Source organism: Pristiophorus japonicus, chromosome 18 (assembly GCF_044704955.1).
Source record: "Pristiophorus japonicus isolate sPriJap1 chromosome 18, sPriJap1.hap1, whole genome shotgun sequence".
NCBI lineage: Eukaryota > Metazoa > Chordata > Chondrichthyes > Pristiophoridae > Pristiophorus > Pristiophorus japonicus.
The window spans coordinates 20,538,341-20,551,719 of NC_091994.1; the positions used below are offsets into that span (position 1 = coordinate 20,538,341).

The 13,379-nt window shown below is 43.3% G+C and overlaps 1 protein-coding gene across 1 annotated transcript in view; it reads left to right on the forward strand.

The window, feature by feature from the left end:
- cbarpb (CACN subunit beta associated regulatory protein b) overlaps positions 1-13,379 on the forward strand; it is a 187,873-nt gene that overhangs the window by 121,746 nt on the left and 52,748 nt on the right. The window contains exon 4 of the mRNA XM_070861086.1: positions 5,106-5,268. Within this exon, the coding sequence (XP_070717187.1) occupies positions 5,106-5,268 (163 nt within the window). The remainder of the gene's footprint in view (positions 1-5,105; positions 5,269-13,379) is intronic.

A 13,379-nucleotide genomic window follows, 5' to 3' on the forward strand; every position in this document is an offset into this window, starting at 1 on the left:
CCATAAAACATCTCAAACAAAATTTGACACTGAGCCACATAAGGAGATATTAGGACAGAGTAGGTTTGAAGAAGCATCTTAAAGGAGAACAGAGAGGTAGAGACTCATGGAGATTTAGGGAGGGAATTCTAGAGCTTAAGACACAACCGCCAATGGTGGAGTGATTAAAATTGGGGATGCGGCAAAGGCCAGAATTGAGGGAGCGCAGAAAAATTGGAGGATTGTAGGGCTGGAGGAGGTTCAGAGATAGGGTATGGTGAGGCCATGGAGGGATTTGAACGGAAGGATGAGAATTTTAAATTTGAGGCGCGACTGGACCGGAGGCCAGTGTATGTCAGCGAGCACAGGGGTGATGGGTGAACAGTAATTGGTGAGAGTTAGGATATGGGTAGCAGAGTTTCGGATGAGCTCAAGTTTGTGTCAAGTTTTTAAGAAATTGAAATACATTGTAAAAGGTATTTTTTAACCATGAAGTCTCATTACTACATCGCAGCAAATGTGTGTGCTGCCAGCCTCGGTAAATCTGTGACAGGCGAGCATGAAACTATGACAATAGAAAACCCCTATCACAGAGCCACCTAGTAATTGGTACTACAGGCAGTATAATGAGTTTACCCATGAAAGTTTTTGAAGAGGCTTGCGCCGCATGAAACATATTTAATGCAGAGTAGATCGTTTGACTTGGTTTTTGGTATTAACATTTTTGATTTGCTATAATTAAAGATCAGAATATAACAATTATTTTGGGTATCCTTTCTGTGGAGGTTGAAAAGAGGATTGTGAGGCACGTTTTCTTGCACCTGCCCTTGCCCTCACCTATATTTATGCTACTGTCTGTACAGACCCAGGAACACCAAATGGGAATATTTACAACACCAACAACTTGTATTTATATAGCGCCTTTAATGTAGTGAAACGTCCCAAGGTGCTTCACAGGAGTATTATGATAACAAATTTGACACCAAGCCATTTAAGTAGAAATTAGTGCAGATGACAAAAAGTTTGGTCAAAGAGGTAGATTTTAAGGAGCGTCTTGAAGGAGGATAGAGAGGCGGAGAGGTTTAGGCAGGGAATTCCAGAGCTTGGGGCCTAGGCAACAGAAGGCACGTCCACCAATGGTTGAACGATTATAATCAGGAATGCTCAGGAGGGCAGAACTAGAGGAGTGCAGACATCTCGGGTGGATGTGGGGCTGGAGGAGATTAGGGAGGGGCGAGGCCATGGAGGGATTTGAAAATAAGGATGAGAATTTTGAAATCGAGGAGTTGCTTAACCGGAAGCCAATATAGGTCAGCGAGCACAGGGGTGATGGGTGAACGGGATTTGGTGCGAGTTAAGACACAGGGAGCCGAGTTTTGGATCATCTCTAGTTTACGTAGGGTAGAATGTGGGAGACCAGCCAGGAGTGCATTGGAATAGACAAGACTAGAGGTTAAAATATACTTAAGTCATTTGATTGAAATTTTCCCATGAGATGCTTTTTTCTCTTTCATGAGAGATGTTAGCATGCTTGCAAATCAATACTGGAGTGTAGTGGAGATGACACCATGTATATGGTATTGCTATTGAAAGCAAATGAACTGTTCCAGTTATTGTGCAAATACTTTTGAATAATAGGGCAACAAAACTTTAGTATGAAAATCTTCATACATCTCAAACTGAGCAGGCTTTATGAATAACTTCCAGTTAACATTATTTTTTGCATACACAATAACGGGTGTTGAAATCTGTAATTATGCAAGATGATCATTAAGAGGAACTCCTTGTTGCCTTATAGAACTGTACAGGACATGTAGAATTACAACAGAACGTTTACACCTGTCTAAACAGGAGAATACAGATTTGGGCATATTATGCGATACAACATGTGGAGAAAAAACACAGGGAATGTACGGGCATTTTAAATGCAGAGAATGGGTGGCCCAGGATTAAAGCATTGACTATTCACCTCGAAGAGCTGGATTCTAATTCCACCAAACTCATGGGATGAAAGCTCCACCTGCTGACAGTTGGATGTGTTTTAAGTAAAATGAGTTTTGATGGTTTCAATCCAGTTCTTAGTGAGCAGGAGTTCACAGTAAAGAACTTCCAAAATAAAGCACACTAATTGACATCAAACCTAACGTGAGCAGTCACAGGAACGGTTTTTGTTGAGAAATGAAATGTCACGTTGGTGCAATTGGGAGTTCTGTTTGAAAATATGTTGTCAGAGCAGTGTAGAGGGAGTCTTTCTCTGGATGTTACGTGTCGTATCTGACAGTGACATTAGATACATAAAATAGAAAATGTTCCTTTCCCAACACTGGCATTCTTCGATTTAATCAGCACACACGCAAACCCCCAATGAAAAACAAGCCAAGTCCTTGAATAAAACATCTGTCAACATCTTTTCTGTTTGCAGCATCACCTGAAGCTATAGGATAGATAGAAAATATGAGAGTTATGAAAATATAGAGTCATGTAAACGCTGAGCAAGGCAGTGAGTCATAGGAAATGATATTGTGACTTGTGGGTGGAGGAAACAGGAGGAGGATTAAATTATAATGCCCTGGATTTTGCAGTCGTGATGACGTCAAACTCTGAAGCTGACCGTAACTTCAGGATTTAGCGCAAGCGCAGCTTAACATGGAAATCCTGAAGTTGCGGTCTGTCATTCCTGCTCCGCCACAGCCTGCACTGTGGAACCCCCCCCCCCCCATAGCTGGCAATCCGTGAAATCAGTTGAACTGACGAAAACTTAAGCTTTTCTGGTGCAATATCGCTGTTAAACACCCCATAAAAGGTTACGTTTGTTGGAGCAGGTGTCACTGGGTTTTAACAGCGTATTGAATGCTGAACAACCATCTGGTCCTGAAAAACACATTTTATATTTGTGGAATGTCAAATTTCTCCATTATGATAATTATTAGATTTTTAAACTAATACATCTTTTTTAATTGAAGTTTATTTCAGCTTCTATCTTAACCCCATGTGTCTGTCCCAATCATTATTTCGTTCTCTGTAACATTTTAAAAAAGTGAATTGATAATTTTTATTTCCTGGTTTGCTGTCTGAGAATGAGATTGGCTGCTTAAAACAGCTTGATGACATCACTGCAGTTCTACGCTGGGATCCCCTTTTGACAGCGCTACACTCAATTTAATGTCGAGAAACCTAAAGTTTTAGCCACAGGGATTGCATGATTTTTGTGGGAAGCTTTCTTCGAGATCAGCAGCAATTGCCGTCGCTTCATCGCTGACCGCAAATTCCAGGCCATTGTAAGTTGGGGAGGGGAAAGGGGAGTATTACAATTTTCAAAATAATTTTATTCTGAAACTGCATCATATATGTAACAAATCCCTTCCAATACACAACCTTAACTGCATTAATAGAGGGGTCTCCCTGATAGATTGACAGGGTGTGTACAAATTTTCACCTTACATGTATAGGATAGCAGTGCAGTAGGGACAGGAATGAAATACAAGTACAATGCAAATTTAACAAAAAAAGAAACATTATGAAGTTTAATTCACCAAGGAAAGGGGATGAAAAACAACAGACAAAGGGAAATTGTGCAATAAGGTGACGGTTTGCATAAGGCTTTATCCTGTGAGAATTCTGCCAGATAAACAAGATGGCATTAAATAGGAGTGTAGGCATTGGACGATCCACGGTAACTATAAACCTGCGCTAGAATTACATCACCGCCCAATTTAAAGAAACAAATGTTAATGTGCTATCTTCAAAAACATACAAGATTGCAAATTCAGGGGTACAATGGTTATACTGGACTAGTAATCCAGAGGCCTGGACTAGTGATTTGGAGACATGGGTTCAAAGCCCACCATGATAGCTGGGGAATTAAAATTCAATTAATTAAATAAATCTGGAATTTTAAAAAGCTAGTATCAGTAATGGTGACCATGAAACTACCGGATTGTCAGAAAAACCCATCTGGTTCACTGATATTCTTTAGGGAAGGAAATCTGCTGTCTTTCCTTTGACTGGCCTATATGTGACTCCAGAGCCACAGCACTGTGGTCGACTCTTACCTGTCCTCTGCGGTTCAAGAAGGCGTCTCACCACCACCTTCTAAAGGGCAATTAGGGATGGGCAATAAATGCTGGCCTTGCTGGCGATGCCCACATCCCAGGAACGAATAAAAAAAAAGTTCTGATGCTACCAGCTGCACTTACCTACAGCATACATGCAGAGCTGAACTTTGGTTGAAGCCGCAGGTACACAGATTCAGGTAAACCATAACAACGGGGTTGAAATTGCCCCTTTTTGTAGCACCTCCGGGCGGGAGGGGGGGGTAGTGGGGGTCTAACAGGGCGCAATGAAGCTTCTGCCCAGGCGAGGGGGTTGATTGCGCCTCCCGGGAAATTGCCCCGGAGGTTTGTGGGAGGCTCTGTGCCGGTAGTGCCACGCCCCGCATTTAGCACCCCGGGCCAGCGCACACTCGTCGATGACAACCGCTCACCGCCCCGTGTCGACCCCTTTGCACACCGCAGGGGAAATTGCTCCGCAGGCTGCGACGATGGCGCCAGCGGATGTCACCGCCAGATTCGCCTTGTGGGCCGCGGGCCGTTTTTTTGTCAGCCGACTCTTCCGTCGGCCCAAAAATGGCAGCCCTCATGACACCCGGCCCACCATCATGCATAATTTGAACTTGTAATATAATTTTAGAGGCTCTTTGAGTGCTCAAAGGCATTTTCAGCTGCCAACTGTCATCTAACACACCGGTCTGTTCTAATGAAAGGAGTGAAAGTTATTTTTAAGTAGATTTTAGAATTAATAGAGTTCATAATCTCGACACTGTTTTTCGTGTGAGGCAGAATTGAAACAGCGAATAATTTTAGCGATAAAGGTGAAGGTAAATAGTCGATGAAGCGAGTGTAAATGAGTTGCATTATTAAAAGAGCCTATAGAATTCCACCTCAAGGCCAGTTTCTGCAGCAAGAGAATGTCGGTTCCAGGTCTGTCTCCCTGCCACTCTATTATGTACACTGAGTAATGTACCAATAACCATGAAAACAATGTTGTGTCCAAAAGCACAATTGAAGGTTTTTTTAAAGAAATATATCATCAAACCTGTTTTAAGTTTTGGTTCTTTGTTGTTTCAGAAATCACAATCAAAGTTGATGATTCCGAGTGTTTGTCAACCGGCAGCTATCATGACCTGGAAACCGAGCGATTTCTCTCCACCTGTTCCACTGGCCGCAGAGTTTCTTTTAATGAAGCATCGCTATTCGACCACGGGAAGAAAACACAGGAAAAAGGACGGAGGTACCCAGTATTAGCAAAATGCTAATTGACATAAGTTTTTGATTTTTAGCTTGGAAGAACCAGTACATTCGCCACTCCATCAAAGTCAAAGAGATCCTAATCAGTGAAGTTTTGGGGAGAGAAATTCAGTCGTGCCTCTGTTACGGCGTTGTCCCGGGCGGAGTGGTAAATTTTGCGCCAGCAAATAGATTGCGTCTGCCGCTGCAAAATTCATCAGCAGGGCCCGGAATTTGGAGCAGAGTGCTAAGGGAGGGCGCTAGGCTGGCTGAGCAAGCAAAAATCCCGAGCTACAGGGGCGTTGTACACCGGCTCACCACTTTCGGGCAGTAATGCTTCGCGCCCTGTCGAAACCGGCACTGAATGTCCTCGCAGGGCGCTGGAAGCTGGCCTCCCGCCCAGAAGTGCTTACCACCGCCATTGCTGCTCCTCCGGGGCGCTAACGGGCAGCAGAAGACCGAAAATCCAGCCCTTTATGTTCCAATCAATAGTATGGGTGAAAGTTTGACTCAAGGTAATTGAGAAACCTAGGTCAAGCAAGGCCTTAAACACCCTAAGTAGTCAACTCAGTAAAAAAAATTCTGTTCTGAGTTGTAAGGAGTTCAAGGAAGGATTAAAGGCTAGTAAGTGCACTAAAGGAAGGTTGAACCTTATTACACATATATAATATAATAAAGACCAGAACTAGAAAATCAACTTACTAAAATTTACATGTGATATAATAGTAAAATATCACAAACTGTGGGTGCCCACTTTTGCTGGACAGAGCGGCTGTATCTGACTCTGACTACAGCCTTTGGGCCAAGGTATATATAGTGCAGAACACCACCAAGCTGGAAGAGTAGGAGAGAAGCAGAGATGATTCAAGCAGTAGTGATTAGGTGATGCTAGTGTTGGTTTTTGAAAGCTTGTAGAAGAAATGCAAGACTGAGGAAGGTAAGGAGTTCCTCAATTTTGAGATCTGGAGAAATAATGAATTAGAGTAGAAAACTGTGTGATGAGTCTTGTGGAGATGCAAGAGGAAGGAAGAGCATATTGCAGTTCATGTTTCTTGATGAATAGAGGAATCTGTCATTTTACAATCAATCCAAACTCAGCCCACATGAAGCCTCAGTTAAGCCTGTTCTACCATTAGCTCATGACTGATCTGCATCTTAACTCCATCAACCCGCCTTGGTTCCATAACCCTTATACCCTTACCTAATAATCAATCAATCTCAGTTTTGACATTTTCAATTGACCTAGCTTCAACAGCTTTTTGGGGAAGAGAGTCCCACATTCCGCATTGACTCTAGTTTATGACTGGTACCACACTCTCCTCTCACTGCATTTCTCAGTTTATTTCTTGACATTTTTTCCGGTTTGCATTTCTTTTATCATCATTATCATGATCAAACTCGGACACAGAACATTTGAAACAAACTGCATTTAGATTTGACCCCACACAGCCCACTTCTGCATGGAGATAAATTAAAGAAGTAGGGAAGATAGGCTGGAAGAAATGTTGCAAAACAAGTGTGAAGGGATTATTAAATCAATTACCTAAGGCCAGGACAATTCGCGGATTCAGACACACTTGCTTATTAAATTCAGCTTACTTGTGGCTGGCTACAATGATTTAACTGGAAAATTCATGGTGCTAAATTGGCTCTTACGCAATGCAACGGGATAGATTTACAGAAAAGAAGAGGGAATGGCTTGTTATTTGAAATTGTTATAGATAAACATTTACTGGGCACAATAATATTTGGGTTGCTTTCTACTTTTTATAGGACACGTCAGTGGGGAAAAGTGTCTGTATAATGATCTACAGGTGGCTGACCCTGATAATTCATAAATGATGAATATGTGTGATTCCAATGACTGAGCAATCTAACAAAACATAAATCTAGGCTGCAAGAATTGGCCAGATCAGTGATTGATTATCTATACCAGTGCATCTAGTTATAGAATAATTCATATTTTGAAATGAATGCAAAATAGCAGTTTTATCGAAGAACTGAGATGTCATCAAGAACCATAAGAGGGAGGATTGAATAGGCTACGGTCAACCCTAAAATGCGATCCCTGTAATCACTCCCATGTATCCCTTTTTTATCATTATCTTTGGTGTGGTGAAATGCATTGCAGAGTTTGGCAGTTTCATTTCATTATTTTACATGTGCCAGAAGAAGTCACTGAGAATCACTTCGTGATAATGTTCGCACTGGTCAATTGCCAATTGTTACGGAATCAGTCCAAGTTTATCAAATGAAAATCAAAGAAATAATGGTCCGTATTTATTCCAAATTAAAGATTTTTCAAGCCTCCTCCTGTTAAATACTTGTCAAACCTATTCAAGATGCCTCGGGGTAGAAATTGGTTGGCATTGAACCCATTTGTCAGGTGCATAAAGGATGCAAAGCACACTGATTTAGCAATAGGATTGCACAGGACTTTGTCCCACTACACAGGCAGGTAACAGGTCTGACCCGCTCAGGATTTTTCAGCAGCCCCCACGACTGCCAAGGAAAGGTAAGTATCATTTTTTAAAAACTGTCCTGTGGAGCCAAAAGGAGCAGGAGTGCTCCTCCAACTCCACAGGAGCCGCGGTCACACACCGCTGTAATATATTTGCTTCATGGGTTCTTTGCTTAAGAATTCATACCAACACATTGCAATTAAAAACTAGTTGGTTTATGAGCAAAGATTTAACAACCACACTACACATTTCTAGTTCGTCCACCAGACTCACAACCACATGCCCCTGAACACCAACTGGCTGGGGTTTTATTGAGTCTTGTGAACATCACATGACTGGCTAAGCCACTCCCATCTCAACAGCTCTATAAACCTGTGAGCATACTCACAGGTGCATACATTACAACCACCACCACCCCTCGCCTCCCCCTCCCCCCACTTGCCCTAATGTAGCCCGCTCCAATCCACTCCCCCCCCCCCCCCCCCTCCCTTCGCCCTAATGTAGCCCGCTCCGCTCCAATCCAATCCACCCCGCCTCACACTAATGTAGCCCGGTCCAAGCCCTCCTTCCAGGACTTACCTGATAGCTGCTGCCAGCAAGGCAGGCGGCCTGACATTGATCTCTTCACTTGGGCATGACAAGTGGCGGCAGCTCGCTCAGGGTATGCTGATGAGGCCTGGGGACTAAATTCCTTCAGTCTTCTGCCTCTTGGTTCAGGTGCGCACTTGTCTGGGTCTGGAAACGAACTCAATCTAAAATTACCCCATTATATTCCTCCAGTTCCCAGCCTTTCCCTAATTTCGAAGGATAAAATAGGAATATTCCCTCTGTTTGCTTTTTGTAAAGGCCGTGCCTTCTGTTGCCTAGGCCCTAAGCTCTGGAACTCCCTCCCTAAACCTCTCCGCCTCTCTATCTCGCTCTCCTCCTTTAAGACGCTCCTTAAAACCTACCTCTTTGACCAAGCTTTTGATCATCTGCAGTAATTTCTTATGCGGCTCGGTGTCCAATTTATCTATTTTGTCTTAACGCTGCTGTGAAGCGCCTTGGGATGTTTTCTACATCAAAGGCACTGTATAAATAAAAGTTGTTGATGTAGCAAAATCATAACCATGGTCTCACATTTATCAGTTTTCCACAAATCGTGGCCAGAGGAAATCTTGCCCCAGTATTGCTTCATTCAGTGCTGTTGTAAGATTTTGATATTATTATTAATGTTGTTAGTGACTATAGGGTAAAACTCCGCACAAGTACTTGAGCCCTGAGACTGAGATTGGGTTACTGCTTTTAATGCTTTCCCTCCAGCCTATTACTGCACTTGGAATATGTTGTAGGGAACAACTTCTGAAGTGCTGCTTCAAACACGTGAAAGTTAGATTGCCATCTTAGTTCAGATCCTTCATCAGAACTCAAAGGCCTCCACCCAAAACACTATTTTTGTCTCTTTCAGATGCTGAATGACCTGCCCTCCAATATTTCTATTTTTATCTCATATTTCCAGCAATTTTTATTTTTATTTCTCTCTCTGTATTCTAATTTCTGTTTCGCCTCCCTTCTAAGGCTCTCCCTCTTCTCCCCATGATAATTACAGTCTTCCCATAATATGTGGCTGATGGATAGTGCCTGTCAGTAGCTCTGGGGCAATCTCTCTTTGGTGCTTTTCCTTCCTTTCATTTGGAATAATCCCTTCCTTCCTTTTGATGGCCGGGCCAAGACTGGCCATTTGCGCTGTTAATTCTAACGAAAATTTGTACTTCCTGAACAGATTCGGCTGTGTATAGAGGAAGTTCAGATTATTAGGATCAACTTCAACTAATGAAAAAGCCTAACCATACATATATACCCCTTTTAATTTTATTCACGGAAACTGTAAATTAGCAATGATTTACCAGCACTTTGAATTGCCGCAGACCCTGTGAGGGATGGCACAAGCACTGTGATATAACCAGAAGCGTCATATAAATCAGACTCTAATTGGTAGAAGGGGACTAGAAGGTTATTTTCCGCAGCGAGATACCTGGCTATCTACCACAGAGTACAATAAATTATGATGCTGCTTATTTTCTCCCGAGACTCGGGATCAGCTCCAGAAAGGTAGCTTTCCTATATTAAGGATTTTAACCCTTTATAGGGTGTACTAGGTGTGTCGTAGGAAAGTGCTCTCACATTCACATTTCAGCTATATACATCGGCTGTGTACTATTAGAGTAAGGCCCTGAAATTTCACAGAGGTTCTCCTGATTTCCCGCCAACAAAGCAGACGCCCCAGAGCAATGCCCACAATGGCTCTTTATATCATTTTTCTGAGGGGGCTCCTCTGGTCTCCTGCATTAGTTAGGGCAGGGCTGGGAGAAGCCCCGTGGGATTTCCAGGTCTGAGTCTTCGAATGAATAGCAATCAAACATATTTTACATGCCTTTCAAAAAATTAAAACCGAAAATAGATCAGGAGTCTCGCTGTTGGTGACTGCCTAGTGACTACTGCTGAAGGTGCGCGGGGCCAATATTGCCCCTTTCTATACAGCCCGTGGCTGCCCGAAAGCGGCGGCCACGAGTCGGTGCAGACTGGTCGCCGCGGAGGGGCCGCCATTTTGGGAATTGCCCTCCTTTAGTTTTGGAGTGATGTAGGGGATCGCTCCGCCCGTTTCCCGCCGCGTCGTGCACTCGCCAACCCCTTATCGACCCCTTTCCGAAATTACCCGTGGAAAAATGTCAACACCCTAAACTCTGGAATTCCCATGCTAAACCTCTCCACCTCTCTGCTACTCCTTTCTCCTTCAAGATGCTCCTTAAAACCACCTTTTTCTGCCCTAACATCTCCTTATGTGGCTCGGTGTCAAATTTTGTATGATAACCCTCGTGCGTAGCGCCTTGGGCTGTTTTACTTCTTTACAGGCGCTTTTTAATTACAAGTTGTTATTGAACAAATTTGATGCAAGTCAGTCACACACTAATGCCTGCAGAGGTATAAATAACCCCTGTCAGCAGAACAATAGCATCAACTGACAGTTCGGTTTGAAGGGTGACTGTTTTGACAACCAGTAATGTCATGTTATAAGCATGGCTTTCTCCATGACTGAGGAGATGAATAAGATGCAGCTCAACAATAACCTAAGCTAAAAATAATGATAATTGTACTCATGCAGCCAACGCTTAGCCCAACAATTAACAAACTGCAACCCACGTATCATCATGCCTAGTTCGTTAAGCACAATTGCTGTAAAAGCCGCCGACAGACTTTGTAGTCAGCTTGTAACAAATGAGAAAACATGAAAGGAGAACTAAAATTAAAGAAAAATTTAAATGAATTGAGAAGGGAAGCAACAACAACAACTTGAATTTATATAGCGCCTTTAACGTAGTGAAGTATACCAAGGCTCTTTACAGGAGTATTATGAGATTAAAGATTTGACACCGAGCCGCATAAGTAGAAATTAGCGCAGGTGAAGAAGTATGTTTTATGTTTTAAGGAGCGTCTTGAAGGAGGAAAGAGAGGCTGAGAGATTTAGGGAGGGTGTTCCAGAACTTGGGGCCTAGGCAACAGAAGGCACGGCCACCAATGGTTGAGCGATTATAATCTGGGATGCTCAAGAGGGCAGAATTCAAGGAGCGCAGACATCTCGGGGGATTGTGGGGCTTGTCGAAATCTCGACCTCCGAAAAGAATGACTCCGACACTTACAGCTCCGGTAGAAGTTTCCTTTTTTAATTTACTTGCTCGCAAGGGGTAGGTCACACTCAGTCAAGGGCTAAGTGAACACCTCCGAAATGGTTCAGTTTAACAAGATATTTATACAGTAAAACCAAAGTTCTGGCCTCTCCCTGTGTATTGCTCTGTCTCACAATCAGTGAATACAGATAAAGAGTTAATTACTATATCCTGGTCCTGACATGGTATCCCGATATTTCCTTTTGTCAGGGTTATCAGAAAGCCAAACGGCCATTACTCCATGAGTCATAGGTAATGGGCTATCACCTGTCTTGTATTGTGTCAGGATTGTTTCAATTTCCTGGTCAGTTTATCTGTTTGCATCAAATGGATGAGGTCTCGGAAAGAGATAATGGCTAGAAGATAAGGGTGGGGTGACATGGAACTCCTGTAGTGTAGACAATAGGAGAGCACCATGGGGGGGGTTACTTGTCTCAGCATGACTTGTCTCCTAGCTGTCTGATGGCCATCAGCCATCTAACAGCAGGTTTAGCTGTTTATGCAAGCTGACTGCTAAAATGCAGAAAGTTCTGGAAGGGCCAGGACTCCATTTTAATCAAAAGGCACACAAATACCGTATGGTATCAGCTTAGATAAAAAATACTTTCCACATTCCCCCATTTTGTCCTTCACAAGGACAACTCAATCCATTCTGATCTTGTACAGTCTCTCCATTTCCATTTCCACACAAGAGCCTTCAGCAGTTGTTGCTACCATAACTCTAGCCGTGGTCTCGGTAGGTAACATAGTTTCTCCCACCCTGGCACAGCAACACTTAACGATGACAAATAATAGATACAGGGCGAAGACTATCAGCAGGAATATGATCAAACCCTGTCCCACAGATTTCCCCAGGGCTCCCAACCATCCTGATGTTTTCAGCTAGACTGCCGATATCTTCTGATTTATCTGGGATATACGTACAGCATTCTTCACCTATTAATGCGCATGTTCCTCCCTCCTTGGCTAGGAGATAATCTAAGGCCATACGATTTTGGAGAGCCACTGTTCGAATAGCTACCATTTCGTCATTTATCCCTTCAAAGGCTTGGGAAGTTGCGTTGGCTACTGATTCTACTAAGTTAGCCAGTTCCCGTAACTGCCATTCGGTCGATGCTATTCCATAGGGTGGCACCATTACCTTGAATATTCCGTTTAGCCACGTCAAATCCCGTTTAAATCTATGACTTCCATAGGCCTCCCTTAGAGTCCTTACTGATCTGATAAGGGGTACCACATATCCTAAGTAACAGGACCCTGTCCAGTTGGCTGGTAACCATGGGTAGGCTTTATGGCCACAAATAAAGTAGGTGCAATTATAGGGCGTCAGCTCCTGGTCCTTTCGCACTATCCCTACTCGAGTGGTCTCACCTTCCCACCCTTCACCTGGGGCTTTGTTATGGACCGTTGTCCAGCCAACGGTTGCTATCTTTCTCTCAGTGGGATTAGTTGTGGCTTGCCATTTAGTCATTTGGGAACACGCTGCGCCCCATTTCTGGTCCTTTAGTCTCATTACTCACTAGGCATATTATACCTTCAGGATTTCCTATTCTGGGAGTAATGCTTAGGAAGGGAGGCTGATGGTTATTATCATAATTGGGCTGGTACCATCCCTGGAAGGCTGTAAGTTTATACCCTGCCGACCTCCATTCTGTTTGCTCCTTCGTTTCTGGCCCTTAGTTAGTTTTGTCCTGTTTTGCACTGTCAACCATTCTACCATTTCTGATTCGTTAAAGGGGACAGATCTCAGGGGAATACCCCCCCTGGAGTGGACAGGTACATGGGAACATATTCAATAACTCGACAAGTTTCTTTCTTGAGCATACCTATGACTCAGTGCCATAAATACGTTTACGTGCAATTCCCTTCGGTGGCAGGTCTGTACCCCTGGTGTAATCAATAATGCAAAGTAAAACCCTGTCAAGCCCAACACCATCAGTCCCCATAGT